The sequence below is a fragment of the Astatotilapia calliptera genome, chromosome 13 (genome assembly GCF_964374335.1).
Source record: "Astatotilapia calliptera chromosome 13, fAstCal68.1, whole genome shotgun sequence".
Taxonomy (NCBI): Eukaryota; Metazoa; Chordata; class Actinopteri; order Cichliformes; family Cichlidae; genus Astatotilapia; species Astatotilapia calliptera.
In genome coordinates, this window is record NC_137434.1 from 20,963,623 (window position 1) to 20,981,986 (window position 18,364).

Consider the following 18,364-nt stretch of genomic DNA (forward strand, 5'->3'; position numbering starts at 1 on the left):
CGTTTGTTGGGAAAAATACAACAAAATGACTGTTCATTGGTAAGGCTGTGCTTTACAACTTGTGGAAATTTTGTTGGTTAAAAGGGAAAAAATAAACTGGATATTTTAAACTACCAGGTTGGCATGACATGACAGCATTGCACAGTTCCTGCAGATTTCTTGTCTATGATATGAACTGTACTGTTCCACCAAATCCCAAAGGTGCTCACATCTTGGAATCACATCTCGTGACTGTGCAGGGCATTTGAGTACAGTGAAGTTATTGTCATCTTCAAGAAGCCAGTCTGAAATTGAGTGGCCATAAAAAGATGGACATAGTCAGCAGCTGAACTGCTGATAACAGGCAGGGCTAATCCAAAATCCGACCAGGTCATCCAAATGTTGCAACTGCAATCGAGGTTCATCAGACCAGGTGACAGTCTTACAATATTCTATTTTGGCTAATTTTGGTGAGGTCTTACAAATTGTAGCGTCAGTTTCCTGTTCTTAGTTGAGAGGAGTTGTCTTTTGAGTTTGATGTGCATTCAGATATTCTTTTCTGGATACCTTGGTTCTAATGAGAGGTGAATTGAGTTTCTGTTGCATTCCTGTCAGCTATAAGTATTCTGGGCATTCTTCTCTTACCTCTGACAAAAATACGTTATTGTCACTTAGAGAACTGCTGGTCACTGGATGTCATCATTTTTTTTGGACCATTCACCTCCAACTCCAACAGATGCTTGTGTGTGAAAATCCCTGGATCAAACCTGCATCTGGATCAAATACTCAAACCCACCAATCTGGCACCAACAACCATGAAGTCCCTTTAGTTACCTTTCTTCCCCATTCTGTTGCTCAGTTTGAGCTTTAGCGGGTCATCTTTAACATCTTTAAATGCACAGAGTTGGCTGACTTGATCTTTGCATTACCAAGCAGATGTCCCTAATGTAGTGGCTAGTGATTATAGTATTATAGCACCAATTATATTGTAACTGTATTTTTTTTTTTTTTTTTTTAGCTCTGATTACAGAATATTATGGATAAATTCATGCAACCCACATTATATATTGCTTTAAACTGATCTGGTTGGATGTTAAGAAACTGCATTATTGAAAATGTGTTAAATATGAACGTGAGGCAGAGCAACACTCAACAAATGATTCATTTTAAGTGAAACTATTCTATGTAACAAAGGTGAAACACCCTAAATTACACAGTGGCAAAAAGACAAAAAATCAAAACAAATAAAGTAATTATAGACAAAAGGTTTTTTTTTTTTTTATTGGCTTAAAATATGAGTATGATTGGCATACTTAAAATGTAACAAACTGTTGTGTTCACAATGTTGGCAGTTTACATTCCCAATACAGTACAAAAAATCCCTCATTTATCGATGAAGAATGTATTCTGACCCTGTACCGTGGCTCCACACTGTAGTGGTTTACACTAATAAGCAAAAGATCCCCAGTTTGTTTCTGGGAGAAGATACAAATTCCTCAGGGGCTGCATCAGAAAGGGCATTCAGCATAAAAATCTACCAGATCAAATACAAAGAGCCACCCCTTGTGGTGACCCCTTGTGAATAAGGGAGCAGCCAAAAGTAGCTTTCTGTATTATAGCATTGTGCTGAAAACGAATGAAATATTCACCGATGGCAGGTACAGGATTTTTTTTAAACATTTCTTTGCATACAGCAAATAAGCCAAAGTCATGTCATCATTTCCAATATAATACGATCTAGCCATTAATTTGTATGCTAGTTGTTGTAGCACATTTCTTTTTACCATATTAAAATTATTTTATGATGATTATTTGTACTCAGAACAACTTTATACTGCTCCGCATTGAACCTTCCCTCTAAAGTACAAGTGAATCTAAACACCTCAGTGTAGCTTTTCTTGAATTTGTCACCTGTTTTCATTTAAAATTTAGATAAATTTTTTTAGATTGAATTTATATATATATATTTCAGATTTTGATACTGCAGTGTGGAAGTTAAACTGTTAACAGCTTGAGCAACAGATCTTTTTGTACACCACTAGAGGTCGCCATTGTTCCACTATATCAAAGATTGCCATCCTTTTACAAAAGAGTTGTTAGATGTGAAATTTTGTGGAAATTCAAAAGATAACGTAAGATCAAAACACACTTTTTTAAACAAATGGACATATTTGTGTGTGAGTGTGTTTGTGTGTATGCAATCTTTGTGTATCATATTCAGAAATATCCAAATGTACACAAACGGAATATAATTACTGTATAATCATTACTTGACAGAAAATTGCAAGTACATAAAATACAACCATTGTACTTATTATCTCCACCATACAAACCACAACAATCACATTGAACACAACAGCAGTTCACTGACTGTGGTGCCACACAAAATATTCACAACTCAGTTCGTCAAAAGGATCATTTTCAGACTGGCTCAAAATCTCTAGAAAACCAAAAACCAAAATCACAAAAATAACAGTTTTCTGTCGACTGTATGGACAAAATTTAAGAACTTTTTATATTTCATTAAAGACACTGACAAAGGAGCACATGTAGAAACGCTATGTGCCGAACCTTTAATAAAACTGCATACCAGTCAAAAAGATGGCTGGGCAAATTAATAAAATGTAGAAGCCTGTGAACATTTTTTTTAATATATATATATAGTTTTATTTAAAATGCAAATCCACTCTGAATGTTACAGAGCAAACTACCCACAGAGAGAAATGATCAGAAAAGTGTAATCCCCAACTCTGTGACAACATCCTCTCTATTTGCATCAATTGCACTTCAGTATTTCTCCTGCAATTTGTTTTTTAAGCCCTTTTCGAGTATTGTCCACTCACTTCACTTTCTTGCTGCTGTACTTGCATGAAATGATAAAAAGTTCTTCAAGGACAGTCACAACCTTCATGTCTGAACCTCACCTTACGCAAACCTTCACACACATATACGGCTTTGCTTAATGGATGCACCAACACAAGCACATACTGCAAAACCACCACATCGGGTTGCTGTGTTTGACATAGCAGAATAAAACATTAAAGATCTCTAGATAAAGAAACTCCACAGAAACAATTAAATGTATGTTTCTTTCTTTTCTTTCTGTGTTACATTTTTGATTTCTGTTACAAGCAATCTTAACTTTCCGTCCTTTACGTAGACTCCCTGGGAATTCTCCTGTGAAAGACCACTGAAGAATGCCTTTGCTGAAACTGCTGCTTCCTCCTTTTTTTCTGGTCCCAGCGGCACAACAGTATCATCTTAAATGTTGTACGAAAAGTCTTGTTGCACAGGGCGTAACACATGGGGTTGACTGTGCTGTTGACGTAGCATAGCCAGTAACCTACTGCCCATAGAGTTTCTGGGATGCAAGTTTTACAGAAAGCATTGATGAGCACCATGATGTTGTAAGGTGTCCATGTGATGATGAATGCAAAGAGGATGGCACTGAGAGTTTGAGCTGCCTTCTTCTCTTTTACCAAGGACATCCGCTTCCTTTTGGTGATCTGAGTCCGGGCTCGGGCAGCGAAACGCTTTGCCAGAGCTGCCTCCTTGAAGGACATTGGACCTGAGGGGGACTTAGTGGTTGTGCTGGTAGTAGTACTGTCAGAGGCAGTGGTAGTGGTTACTGGGGTACCATCCAGAGACCTATGGTTAGAAGTAGCCTGGATGGAAGACAATGATTGAATTTTGCGTGAGCAGAAGCGTTGGTGGTAGCTATTTTCTGAACTGTTTTGCCCTTCCGGAGTAACAGTGGCTATTGTGTTTGGAGCTACTGATGAAAGACTGTCTCGATTATACTCTGCTGCTCTAAGGGGATCCTCCTCTGAGGCTCCATCCAGATCCTCACATGAGGTTAGCTGGGAGTTAACAGCAGCTTTTATGCCAGGAAGGCTAAGAACAATGGAGAAAATAGCATGACTTTGTGGAATCATATCTCTACCTCCACAGTCCTCATCTTCTGAAGACCCAGACTGGTCCAAAGAGACTGCAGCATCATTGTTGTTCCAGCTGTCACTGCTACTCTGATCTGGATCACCATCTCCCTGTCGCATACTACCAGGTCTCCAAGAGCGAACACCGGGCCAGCAGTGGAAGCGGCCTACCAGTTCCCGACATGTGCTCTTTCTCCTAGAGAGCCTGGTCAACTCATAGCTGCTGCAGCTTCTAGAACTTCCTGTCTGATGGACAAAACGGGCTCTTTCGCCCCCACCGTTTACACCTCTTGCTCCTATTCCACCCGAGCCCTGCAACCCAGCTAGCTCTTTTGAACGATTCTGGGTCTCCTTGTAAATGCGCCAGTAGAGAACACTCATTATTGTCACAGGTAGGTAGAATGCCGCCATGGCTGTGCAGAAGGTTATAATAGGCTGTGAAAGGAACTGAATGTAGCATTCCCCTGAGGGCACTGTCCTTTTACCCTCAAGAAACTGCCATAGCAGGATGGCCGGAGCCCACAGGACAAGAGAAACAAACCAGGCTAAGCCTATCATGATCCCAGCTCGCCTTGTGGTCCGTTTGGCCCGGTAGGTCAAAGGCCTAGTAATTGAAAAGTAGCGGTCAAAGCTGATGACCAGTAGGTTCATAACAGATGCATTGCTTGCCACGTAGTCTATAGCCAGCCACAGGTCGCATGCCCAGTTGCCCATGGCCCAGTAGCCCATCACAAGATAAGCTGTGTAGAGGTTCATGGAGATGACCCCTATGATGAGGTCAGCCACAGCTAAGCTCAACAGGAAATAGTTGTTGACTGTCTTTAGTTGGCGATTAACCTTGAAGGATACTACTACCAGGATGTTCCCAATGACCGTGACCAGTGACAGCATGCCAGTCAATAAGACAATGAGGACAACCTGCCACACAGCGTGGCCACCCAAGGGATCAGGGGCTGCCGTTGCAGTCCCATTTTGGGGTTCTAATGTGGAGTTTAAGAGCTTGCTGATAGAAGAGGAATTATCATCCATAGCATGATAAACCACGGGCGTTCCTCCAGTTCCTCCTTGATAGGGTGCATTGGACTGTGAGTAGGCTGCAGCCAATGGTGGTAGAGTGCTGGCAGTCAGGAAAAGACCAGGATCTGTGCTGTTGGAGCTCATTGTTATGTTCTGGCATATTCTAAAGAGAAAGATAGTAAAGGGAGGTAGGAAGGGACATAGAGAGGAGGGGAAAGGGGCACAAAAGGGAAAATAGACAAGTGTAAAAGAAAAGAGTGGCAGAAAGAACAAAATTTGAGAAGGTAGCTGATATTCCTATTCATATCCACTAGGTGAGGCTACAAACCCATTCTACAAAACTGGGTGTTTGGCTAGCCAAAGATGTTTGGATGTTTCCTTTAAAACAGTCACCCTTAATTTTATTTGCGCACAATCTTTGTGTACACTTTAAATGCTACAAGCAATACATATCAAATTATACCTTGATGCTGAATTAACATAGGTAGATGGTCAACAATGATAGTAAGAGTGCAATCAGAGCTGTTTCTTATGAGACCCAATAAAATTGCAGATATATTTAACTTAGACACGGGTAATGCATTTTCACGTTGTTGCCTAGTCTATAAGGACTGTGTTAAAACTAAACACTACATCACATTAGACCCTTGTACCTGATGGTTTTCTGCTTACAGACCATAAATGGAGTTAGCACAGTGGTTACATTCAAAATTTAACACTCATATATGTCGCTAGTCTACAAAGGGAAACCGTTTTGTGATAATGGCAATTTTATATTTATTGAGTCAAAGTCTGGTAAAAGTTATAACAAGTAGGGGTTTGAATAAAGCAGGAGGAATGAACTTTAGGAGATATTCTGGCACCTTTTCCCTGTCTGAGCAGCGATTTTTTTTCCTGCTCGCTAATTAGACATCAGCATTGATCTGGTCTTCCAAAAGCCCTCTAAGAAAGAAAAGATAGATCCTAGATAGATAAAGCTATCAACAGACAAAACCTAATGGTGAAACATGGAGAAAAGAGCACCAGAGGAGCTAATGCCGCCGTAGTCACAAAGAATATGTGAATATGCACTGTTTTTAGTTCAATTCAAGATGACTTTGCAATAAAAGGGCAAACATTAAATGAAAGATCCTGCTGTTTTTGTCAAAGCAGTTACTGATAATTGGATAACGAGATGAAGACCTCCAATTTCTAAACCAGCATGTTCTATTCTCTTCGAGTTTCGCTGAGCAATAACGCACAACTGCTGAGGTGAATGGATTTAGATGCATGCTTTTTAAATTACTGGCAAATCAGTTTGGACTTACAGCTAGGGATTCAGATAGTTTACACATGTGTCTGATGATACAAACATCAAATAGCACATATGAAAACTGTAGCTTTTTGTTGCCTGACAAGTGTAGTAATCAATACTCAGTACACAGCTGTGATTATACAGAGTGCCGCACATTACCCCCGCTTGCTTTTTATTGTGAAAGCCATGGGAGTAGTGTTTTCTTCTGCTGACATTTACAACAATGTTTCAACAAGGAAAAACATATTACCCCTTACCACCAAATCCACATGCCTATAGACACTATGTACACAAATATATAAGCACGAATATAGCAGTTGTATAATGTTTAAAGTGACAATCGTGCACACAGTATTCATCCCACAGGGAAAGGTATTTGAAGCCGAGTGCTGTACCTGTGCCTACACAGAATCTCAGACCTCCCACAGAGCTGTTAAAGAACCCCAGTAGCCAACAGCGTCTCATAGCCATTTGTGACACCGAGAGCCGCACACCGCTACTACTATTATGAAAAAGCTCCCTGCTGTCTTTGCTGTGGACACGCATCACTTCATCCATGCTCATCCATGGATAGAATGCCGTCATGTTTCACTCATATACGCTTTACGTGACAGTGCAGGGCATATAATTTTCACCGAAAGGCATCGTGTGCACCATATTTGCATAGAAATTTGCAGTATGCACAGATTCACACATTAAATTTTGCAATGTAATAAATTACAGCAGGCTATATGAAAAGCAAAAGCAGCCAAATACAAAAACAACAATGCCTTTGAGGGGGGAAAAAAACTTTCCTAGAGTTGGCAAACTTTTAACATTTTACAAATTAAATTGTACTGGGCATGTATGCAATGTGTTACTAATGCAAAATAAATAACATTTAACTTTACTTACCAGTGCAAAATGTGTTTGTTTGGTGATCACAGCAATATATTGACTAAATTTCTGTTTCTATTTCTATGTCATTATATATACACATTGTTCACTTTCTTTTTAAAAAATATCAATATCTGAACACAATACTCAAACAAAATCAGCATTATTACTCAAATAAATAAATAGTATACTGTTTGGTGTAATGCAGACATAGGAAGAGAGAAAAGGCTGGATCCTATGGGAACAGGCCAAATGTCAGAATTGCTGTACCTGTCCATGTCTCTTTTTGAGAGTTACACAATAAATCAGTGTTGGCACTGATGGGTCTGCAAGCCCCTCGTCACACTGACACAACAGTGTACATAATCCTTCAATCACACTAATAGGAGAAATTTATGGCTATCTAATTGGATATGCAGTCAATTATACAGCATAGATGTGTACAGTGTGTGTGTATATATATATATATATATATATATATATATATATATATATATATATATATATATATATATATATATATATATATATATATATATATCAATCAGAGAGAGAGAGTATTGTGTGTTTATTAATACTCAGCTTTCCTGTGCAACAATAAACCAATGTTCAGATGATAATTCTGTCTGATATCAGGCAATTGTCTTACAGAACAAACATAATTATGAACGGAACAATTATGTTTTGTTGTTGCCTCCGATTGCATTAGTTATTTACCACAAATTTACATCTACATTCTGCTGGGAGCAAAATAAGTGAGAGTGGTTTTTATGTTTGTTTTCCTCTCAAAAAAATATAATCACCCCTCTTCAAATGAAAAATGTATGAGCCAGACGACAGTATCCTTTTCCAACATAGGTGGGCTAAAACTCTGCCAACAGCTGCCATTACAGAGAAGCCATTATACTGTATTTGTCTTGTTTTCTCCAAGTCAACATTAAGCTCTATGTCTTAAGTTTGACTCCAGGGCACGTAGGTGTGATAGCTTCAGGTACAAAGGAAGATCGATACTCGTTTACTGAGGTGCAACACAACTTGTTCCCTGACATTTTCAGGCATTTGTCCCAGCAGGGTTTGACAGCGCAATCCAAGTTGGGTCCAAGAATCCATCTAAATGATTGGATGACTAATATACGGCCATTTCAGCTTACTATTTTTAGCATAGTAGTGATATGGCCAAAAACTATTTCCACCAAGGATGAGTCACACTGACAAGCACTTTTAATGAAGGTTAAAGCTGCTGTAATTTGAATTTTGGTCACTCTGGCCCCAGAAGTGCCTAGATTTTTAACTTTAATAACTTGAACACACACCACAAAAATGCAAATAAAATACTGACAAACAAAGCAGAACCAGACACAACCTCTTCTTCAAAATAAAAGAGACACTGGCAAAGAAAACCAAGATTACTCAAGCTGTCACACATTTCAATTTTAACAGAGCCACTACAGTCAAAATGCATACATATTCAGCCAGCCCGACAGCAGTAACCAATAGTTTTGTGATAACAATCACTGGCTGGGCAGCACTGCATTGTCATATAGTTTGCAGATTTCTGCCTTGTGAAGAAGAAGGCAGACATCAAGAGCGACTCAGAACTTCAAACACAGATACAGTATTCATCAATTATCTTAACCGCTTGTCCAAATTCATGGCTGTAGGGGGCTCTCACTGGAGATGAGAAAGGGTCTGGACTGGCTGCCAGTCTATCACAGGACAAGCACAGAGAGACAGACAACCACACACACACACACACACACATTTGAACCTATAGACAATTTGGATCACAAGATAACCTAAGACACATGTGTTTGGACTAAGTGCGTGAGTGTTGGGAGTCAGGGTACCTGCAGGGACCTGACACACGGACAAGGAGAACATGAAAAGTCCACACAGAAAGGCAGCAGCAAGCCAGCAGGTTCAAACCCAAAACCTTGTTGCTGTGAGACATCACTGCTACCACTGCAGAGACACATTAACCATGTACTAAAAGCCACAACTTCAATTAAATCTCATGAGGCTGTTTCATTTTGAGAACAATTCCTAAATCATTAAAAAAAAATTGTGCTGTCCCACAAAGTGGGATTGTGAGATATTACATAACGAGAACATGATGGTAAGTAGTGTCCAAAAACTAACTGCTCTGTGAATTTTAACTATCGTATATGGTGCAGTAAACTTGTGAATAAAGACTAGAATATTGTCACACAAATATAGTATTTTACACTTGATATTGCTTCACCTAACAATAACAATTCACAGCTCCATTTCCTAAAATTAGAATTAAAGAAAGGAGCATCTCAAACATATGCCAAAATTCTAAATGTTTTGGCATTGACAAAAAAAAAGTTAGCTCTACAATGCAGTCTGTAGTTACTATGGTCTATAGTTTGCTCTACTGTGCATGTGTAGACCAAATCTCAGCTTGATGAGTCACACTGAGATGCTCACAGTCACTACCACATATGGGAAACATGTAATGGTCTTACATACCTATAGAGATCAATGGTTTCCTTGGAGATATTGTGAACAACATTTACAGTATGAGTCATACAACCCACAAAAGACTCTGACTTTTGGTAACCCAAGTAGTAATCAGATAACTTGGGAATACGCTCACCTCTGCAAGGATATTGTGCCATGCAGCACAATTAAATACGAGTGCTCCATATATCTCTAAAAGTGAACCTGAAGCATTTTTTTCCACACATGAAGTTACTTTCGCTGTATACAAAGCACAAGTCTGTTATTCTTCACCACCTCAGATATGGTGAAACATCAGAGGCACTCTGACATAAACACCCAATTTTCCAACGACATTATAGGGGAACCATTTACTTTCTTAGTTTTTAAGAAAGACAGTCATCTATTAATTATAATTTCAAACAAAGCTCAATAGCACCGTTGTTCATGAAAAGTATTAAGCCAAGGCTTGATGTAAAAAACTTAATTTAATACATTCAGACATAACAGACACTAATAAATCACACAGAATGTTTTTGTGATAGTAAATGGCATGTTTCCTGTTAAATTGAGTAACTGTACTAAGCTAAATAGAAAATAACAATATAATTGTATTATTTTATTTATATATAATTGTGTTTTGGCATGGAACAACAGTGGAAACTGGCCTTGTTCCTCCTGAAAAGGGATGTTGTGGTGGCACAGGATGAGCTAAAGCCATCACAAGCTGGAGAGCAGGGGGTTGCTGCCAGAAGATGGTGGCTAGGGTTGAGAAACAGCGCAAGGCCATCTGTCAGGTACTCACTGCTGACAAAAAGAAGCATTTAGTGCTTCCTTGGCAACAAACAGACTTGCTGGGAGTCCATGAGCAATACTCTCAAGTCAACTCTGAAGTTCACAGATTTTTAGTCTGGCATATCTTTAATCTGTTAAATAGCTTCGAACTGTTGCTGAAACTGTACCTGTGGACAGGTACAGTTTCAGCAACAAATTACACATCCTCCTCCACAGGTTCTGCCCTACCTGATTTTAATCGGGCATGGTTTTTCCTTCACCATGACACACCACCTTCACCTTGTGATACCTTGGAGCTGTAGTCTGGAGACTTCTCACAATACTCACACCCCAAAAAAATATATTTACTTTAAGTGCTTTAAATCTGTACATCTCAGTAAATCTGTTGACAAGGATTTAGATTTAGTGACAAAAGAAAATGCAGTTACCTCTTATTGACCTCAGCATCAGTGAATATTTCCTACTGCTTGTGTGCTTTGTTTGTTAAGATATATGAAACTGCTGACTGACAAAGCCTCCCAGCTTCTAGGCTGCTAATATCTTTTGAGTATCTCAGACATGTTGATCCCTCCAGCTGTTTTTTAAAGCAAATATGTGTTTCTGGATTTAATAATATTATGCACATTATTTACTATGAGAGTGTCAGACACTCTGCCAGCGCTGTGTGCCTTTTCTCAGGAGCTGTGAGTCAGATAAGGACACGTTCGATTTCACAAATGTTTCTGTAATTTATTGGAGGCACGTGACAAGAAACACTGTTTATACTGTAAATCTTTTACGACAAGAAATATCCCTCTCATAAGCGGCCAGCTATTCATTCCTTATCACATGTGAGAGATTCCTCGCACCCGAGTAGCAAACATTATGAATGTGCAGGGGAGATAAGATAAATTAAAAAGGATGAAAATGAATGTAGAGTTTATTGAAGGATTACCAGACCCTTTCAATAGTATCAGTTATTTAGGTTACATGTGCTACATTTTACTTTGGGAGACATATCTGGACATCATATCGTGGGCATTCATGGGCTGAGTGAAGCTTCTAAAAATCCCAGTTTGTGAAAACACTTCATTAGTTTAATAAATGCAGGTTAAACCTCTACCATGTAAGGAGAAATACACAAAGAACCTTTCTCTAAGCTCAGGCTCATTAAGATAGATCGAAAAAAAGGTGAAATACTGCCAAGTGGTCTGACAATGTAAAATTTTGTATAGACCCTTTTTCAATTTATAGATGTTGTGTATGTTTACGTTTTGGAGCAAATACCTATTTTGCAGGAAAAGCATCACATTTTTCAGTAAGATAATGCCAAACCATGTAAACCAGGTATCTAAGATAAAGTAAGCAACATGTTGCCCTAAAACTACAACTGTGCTATCAAAAGAAGAGTTAACAGGTCTCTGCTTCAAGTTTTTTTTAAATGTTTTCCATCAAATTATTTCACCTTTGGATGTATTGTCTTTATATTTTTATGTGTTTAAAAACAGCATATAATATTTGTAAAATGTCTTTGTGCAGCCATTTGCACAAAGACATTTGTAGAAACTTTAATGGCAAACCACTTAATGGTGATATATGTTTCAGTCTGGACCAAAGTGTCAGCGCAGCAGACAAGCATTTCCATGCGTAGGACCGCTTTGTTATCCTAAAACTCCTGATCGTAGCTAAAAAGCACCAGAGTACATCAGGTTCTAGCTGAGCAAAGCACTCTTGAGTCTACTTATATTGCACATTTTCCAGCATGTAGCCCAGCCCATAGAAGGAAGAGAGTTTTTAATTGAATAATTGTTTGTACATTAGCAGAAGTCTAAGCATTTTAGTCATTAAGTGCAAATCTTGCTCTTCAAGTGAAAAATGTAAATACTAATGTTATCAGTGTAAACTCCTGACTGCATAACAGAAAACCAGGAGTGTCTGTACAACTGAAGAAATCCTGTCAGTTTCCTAACACCAGGAAGCAGCTCAGCATAATTGTTCTGCCCTAACCTTGTTTAGTCTCCTTTATGACTGTGGGCAGCCAGGAGATCTGCTTTTATTGAGGTGTTTTTTTGTTGTTGTTGGGTTTTTTTGCCGAAATCCAGATTACTGCACAACAGTGTCTGAGTTCTGCTTACACTGGCACCACAAGCCATAAACAGATTGCAGTTTGACAGGAGCTTATCCTGATAAAATAATAACGTGAGGAAGTGAAATAATTGTGTGAGTGGTTTTGCATAGTGCCATTATAACAGGATATTCAATTCAATCTTATTTATATAGTGTCAAATCACAACAAATGCCTCAAGACGGTTTCTATATTAAAGTAAAGACCCAACAAAAACCCCTGGGAAACCCCTAAAAATCAGATGATGCTGTATGAGCAAGCACTTTAGCGACAGTGGAAAGGAAAAACTCCCTTTTAACAGAAAGAAACCTCTGACAAAACCAGGTTCACAGAGGTGTGGCCATCAGCAGTGACCAGTTGGGGCTGGTTGAAAAATCAATCACTCAGTGTTAAACATGGCTTAGAAAGTCTGACTGATAAGAAGATCCGTGGGCTACTTGTTCCTTGTGAAACCAGTGAAAAACTGTGGGTGGTGTCAATCAAAAAAGACAGGCTACATACAGTATGTTCTTGATGCTTTACATCTTATATTGTGCAAATATGCAGAAATAATAAGGAAACTGCCTCAATACGAACTTCACTAGAAATTATGATATTTCCCTTATCTGACCCGTCATTTTTGTGATCAAACCACCCAAACTTTAACTAAAGCCAGTTTAAAAAGGAGTGATTTCTTTTACTGATTTGTAAGTTTCAGAGGACACTAATTAGTGAAAATATCCTTTTGACAGAGACAGGATTAGAAAGTACTGAAAATAAAGGTGTTGTTGTAGATAGCAACCACACAGTCGATTTTGTCCTTTTAAGAAACTAATGGTTACAAAATTGTAAAAGCCAAAACTGTTTGGATATGCAGTCTTACTGAATGCATTAAATGAATGAAGGAAGTCATTTTTGTTGTTATATTCCTCAGCTGTTGTATGAGAGTATCTGTGTGAGGAGAAAAATCTCCACGTGGAAAGAGAGGCTGGATGTTGTTATGCTCCTGACCTGTGCTACAGGCTCATGGGATTTCACACACATCCTCACCTCTGCGGTGGGTCTCTGTTGCTTTTTGACAGCCTCTGTAACAAGCTGCTGGAACTCTTTAGACATGGCACTCTTAGACACTTGGACATGCTTGCGTAGTATGTGTGTATGTGAAAGCAAGAGGCAGGAACAATGTAGAAAGGCAAACTACAGACAGTAGAAGAACAGCTCCGGAATATGTCAAACCAAAGGGCTTCAGGATGACTGCAGGGGGAATGCTGTAAGTTAACCTTTCTTTCATTGTTGTCATAAATCTAAAACTGGATGAGAGCCAAAGCATACCTTTTGTGTGTTTTAAAAACAAAAGTAAAGATACCGTCACTGAAATTAGGGTGAGTTTTATGGAAGATTTTGGAGTGGGACACTGGAAAAAAATTTGCTTGTGCATTAAATTTGCCACAGTGACAGCTAGCTCCTAACAATTCCCGCAATCTAAACTATGAAGTACCTCGCTTTGTTTTTTTGCAAGGCTGATACCAAGCCTGACCCACTGCCTCACACCTCAAGCCTGCACTTCAGTGCAACCCTACACAGATGCTATACACATGTAACTAATAGGCTATTGCGAACACTCCTTAAAAGGAAGTGCAACCATCTGCCTATTGAACAGGCACTTGAAAGAGACAGAGAGGGAGAAAAAGCACACACTCTCCTCTATGTAAACATGCTTTAGCAGGAAGAGAGGGGTCTTTAAATGCTGAAGGCAGAAATTTTGGGTTGTGCAGGGGTACAAGAAGGGGAGGTGAAAGGGCCTTGCAATGTGCAAGGAGATGTTAAGTAGTCACACCTCCTAGCGAGTGCAAGTTGGAAAGAAGTGGGATATTATGCGGCAGAGGCAGAACAAAAGACAGCTCCCAATTCAGGGTGGCTGGATGTCAGATGATAGAGACCCATCACCTTTTTCAGTTGAAAAAAACCCAACATGGGATTAAATAATTATGTCCGTTAAGTATATGGCTTAAAGGAGGAAGTAGTGCAAGTGCTGTTACAGACACATGAAAGCCTTTGGAAGGAGGGTGCACTGCATGCATCTTGTTACGCCACACAAAACTCACGGATCTGCACTCTTTCTTTGCAGACATGCGTGCATGACAGAAGCACACCCAAAGAACCGTTGACTCTATCACTCACTGTGTTTCACTTTCACCAAACTACTTATAGGCATACAAACACAAGCATTGTCAGTTGGCAATGCTCAAACACTTGAGGGGCCACTGAGTCAACAAGGTGATTACAAGGATATCTTGAAAATGATCCAAGTACTGTATCGGCACAAAGAGGTGTGCTGCTGACAGGACTGGTTATAATACAGTACAAACACTTCTGCTGGCGGATGTAGACAGGCTTGCACAGACAGTTAACAAAGCACTAAACGTATTACAAACATGAACACTCACAGGGATGTGGACACACACACACACATACATACAGGCACACACGCACACAATCTCATGTCTCTGTTGCTCCTCTGCCTCATTCACTTAAACATTGCAGACCCAGCCTCCTCACCCCTTCCCGCCCTCTCTGCCTGTTTCTTTCCACACACTTGACAGTGGGTGTATCCTATTTCATTCAATAATATCAACCCAGGTGACATGACTGTACCTGGCACTGGTGCCTGAAATAGCTTTTAAATTTGATTCCTTAAATTCTCTAGGGAAGTCACAGTAGTCTCAGCTGTCTCTCAGTATCAAAAGCCTATTTCTTTGTTAACCTCTTGCAGATGAAACCAAACCCGATGTGTATATCTGGAGAGACAGACTTGATTAAAAAAAACAACAAACAAACACAAAAAACTCTCAAATAAATACACACAAGCATCATGGGTAGTTTTGTACATTTGGTTGGGTTTTTTTCCCCTACAATTTACAAATGCCCCTAAACGTGTCTCATGCAAGAAATCCATCATTGAGATTGTATTTACATACCATAGCTTGGTGTCAAGGTTAACATTAAGGTTTAGGTAAGGTTTAAGGTTAAGCACTTAGTTTACATAGTTAAGGTTTAGCTATGGATGGAATGCACTGTGTCAATAAATGCCCTCGCAAAGATAGCACTGAAAATGAAAAGTGTTTTTTTTTTTTAGTTGTTGTTGTTGTTGCTTCTCTGCTTCACTGTATCTGTTAGTCATTCTTCCCCATACTCACAAAATGGAGAACAGCAGTCAAATAGGAGAAACACTCAAAAGACCGGGAAGAGAAAACAACCTCTATCCAAAATATGAAAACCACACAATTTGCTTTCAGGACATTGGATGAACACTTATCGATATATGCAAAGGACAGACACACACATAGAGATTCTTTGATCAGTTAAAGAAATTAATTGGCAGTCATTTGAGTGTGAGAATCTGAAGATCTGTGGTTCATCCCTATTCAATCTCCAAGGTGGGCAAGATGATGAACCTCAAGTTGGCCCAATAGCAGCCATGTGTAAGGAAAGGACTTACGACAAAATACACTTATTAAGAAAGTATGTGTCTGTGTCCACAGTATGTCTTTTGAAAAGACAGTATAAATGTAGTCCATTTACTTTTCAGCATACTGTAACTAACCCTCCACTTCCACAATCAGAGGTTTGATCACCTCCTTCAGCCCCTGATTTCTCATCATTGTGTGAATGTGCATTGACAGGGTTATATGAATGTGTGCTTGAATGTGTGAATATGGTGGGTTGTCTAAAGCTCTTTTGAGTGTCTGATAAGAAGTGTCATGGTCCTGGGCCATGTTGGCACAGTGTTCTTAGTTTCCTTGTATGTTTGTATTTTGTTCCTTGCTTAGGCCATGTTTTCTGAGTTGCCCTGTTGTGTTGTTCCCTAAGTGTTTTCCCTTCATGGCTTTTACCCCCTGTGTGCCCCTCTGTGTATCTGTGAGCCCTCGTCTCTCCTTATGTTTTATTCCATGTTTCCCCTGCCCATTATGTCTAAGTTCTCCCCGTGCTCTCTCTTCCCCCCTGTGTGCCCTCTATGTATTTATGAGCCCTCGTCTCCCTTTGTGGTTGTTTCATGTTTTCCCAGCCCGTTATGTCTGTGTTTTCCCCGTGCTCTCTCTCCTCCTGTCTGAACCTCTGTGCACTTCCTGTTTACTTTGTGACTCTCACGCCCGTACATGTCATGTTCAGTTCACCCCGCCCTGTCTCGTTATGATTATCAGTGTCACCTGTGTTCCCCGTGTGTTCCCACTTTCCTCGTTAACCCTCTGTGTATTTCTGTCTGCGTCTCCCTCTGTTCAGCGTGACGTCGTCCCTCTTGCTGTGTGGATCTCCCTGTGTGTCTCTCTGTGAGTTCTTAGTTTATGGTTTCCCAGTCTGGTTTAGTTTATATGTCTGTTCTGCCAGCGAATAAAGCTGAGTTTTGAGTTCATTCCCTCGTGCCTGTGAGTCCTGCATTTTGGGTCCTACTCCTGCCTGCCGCACAGCGCTCCGTGACAGTACGACGTCACCAGACATGGACCCAGCAGGCTCCTCCCGGGAAAGCGATTTGGCCCGCATCTTCGGCCTGTGGGAGCGAGTTTCCCACGCCTCGGACATTAAAGCCATGTCCATTGGGATAAACGCCATCGAGGCTATTCTCAAAGGGAATCCCCATCTCCACGAGCTCTCAGGATTTTCGGGCCTACTGTCCAACCTGCAGAAAGCCAAGGAGACAGTACAAATTCGCGAGCTCGTCATACCGCAACAGCGACCGCCACAATCAGGAAACGTTTCCACGCTGCTGCCACTGGACTCCTCTCCATCCACCCTCCACTCTGACTGTCACTCACCCGCTGCTTTTCTCGCAGCAATGTGGTCGGAGGATGAGGAGCCGGCCGCGATCTCTCCGTCGTTGCCGGTTTCCTCCATCACCGCACCTCCGGCTTCCCGAAGAAAACGGCATTCACGCCGCCGACGCGCCACCCCACAGCCGGACATTCAGCCTTCTAATTCACCTGTTGTGCTACCAGAAGCTCAGTCGGCTCCCTCGCAGCCCTTCACAGCTCCGTTAGCTCCCTCGCAGCCCTTCACAGCTCCGTTAGCTCCCTCGCAGCCCTTCACAGCTCCGTTAGCTCCCTCGCAGCCCTTCACAGCTCCGTTAGCTCCCTCGCAGCCCTTCACAGCTCCGTTAGCTCCCTCGCAGCCCTTCACAGCTCCGTTAGCTCCCTCGCAGTCCTTCACAGCTCCGTTAGCTCCCTCGCAGTCCTTCACAGCTCCGTTGGCTCCCTCGCAGTCCTTCACAGCTCCGTTGGCTCCCTCGCAGCCACCCTCAGTTCAGTCTCCTGTGTCCCCGTTAGCTCAGCCATTAACTCCACCACAAGCTCCATTTTCACCTCTACCATCGCTTCAGTCATCAGTTTGGTCTGCCACTCAGTCGCCCTTAGCTCCATCATCCACACTGCCACCTGTTTCTCTTCCACCACAACCGTCACTACACCCAGCCACTCAGGCTGCTACTCAGCCAGTCATTCAACCCATAGCCCTGCCGTTGCCATACCCTGTAGCTGAGCCACTAGCCGTCCGACCCACAGCCACTTCAGCCACTCCTTCACCCGTTACACCTCCACTACAACCCCCAGTGCAGTCTCCGGTGTCCCCAGTGCAGCCTCCTTTAGCACAGTCACCCACTCAACCACCAGCACCACAACCGTCACTACCTCTAGTTCGTTCCCCTGTGAAGTCATTAACTCCACCACCTACTCCACTCTCACCACCTCCGTTACAACAGACATCAGTTCAGTCCCCTGTGCCAGTGCGGACACCCTCAGTTCAGTCTCCCGTGCAGTTATCTACTTCACCACCATCAGTAGCTCAGCTCCCACTCTCATCCGCATCTCCAGTAGCTCAGCTCGCACCTGAACCATTGGCCCAGTCCCCGATAGCAATACGGTCTTCTGTTCG

The 18,364-nt window shown here is 41.1% G+C and overlaps 1 protein-coding gene across 1 annotated transcript in view; it reads right to left on the minus strand.

The window, feature by feature from the left end:
* Positions 1-1,244: 1,244 nt before the first annotated feature.
* chrm3a (cholinergic receptor, muscarinic 3a) overlaps positions 1,245-18,364 on the minus strand; it is an 86,972-nt gene continuing 69,852 nt past the window's right edge. The window contains exon 3 of the mRNA XM_026189907.2: positions 1,245-5,094. Within this exon, the coding sequence (XP_026045692.2) occupies positions 3,132-5,075 (1,944 nt within the window). The 5' untranslated portion in view covers positions 5,076-5,094 and the 3' untranslated portion in view covers positions 1,245-3,131. The remainder of the gene's footprint in view (positions 5,095-18,364) is intronic.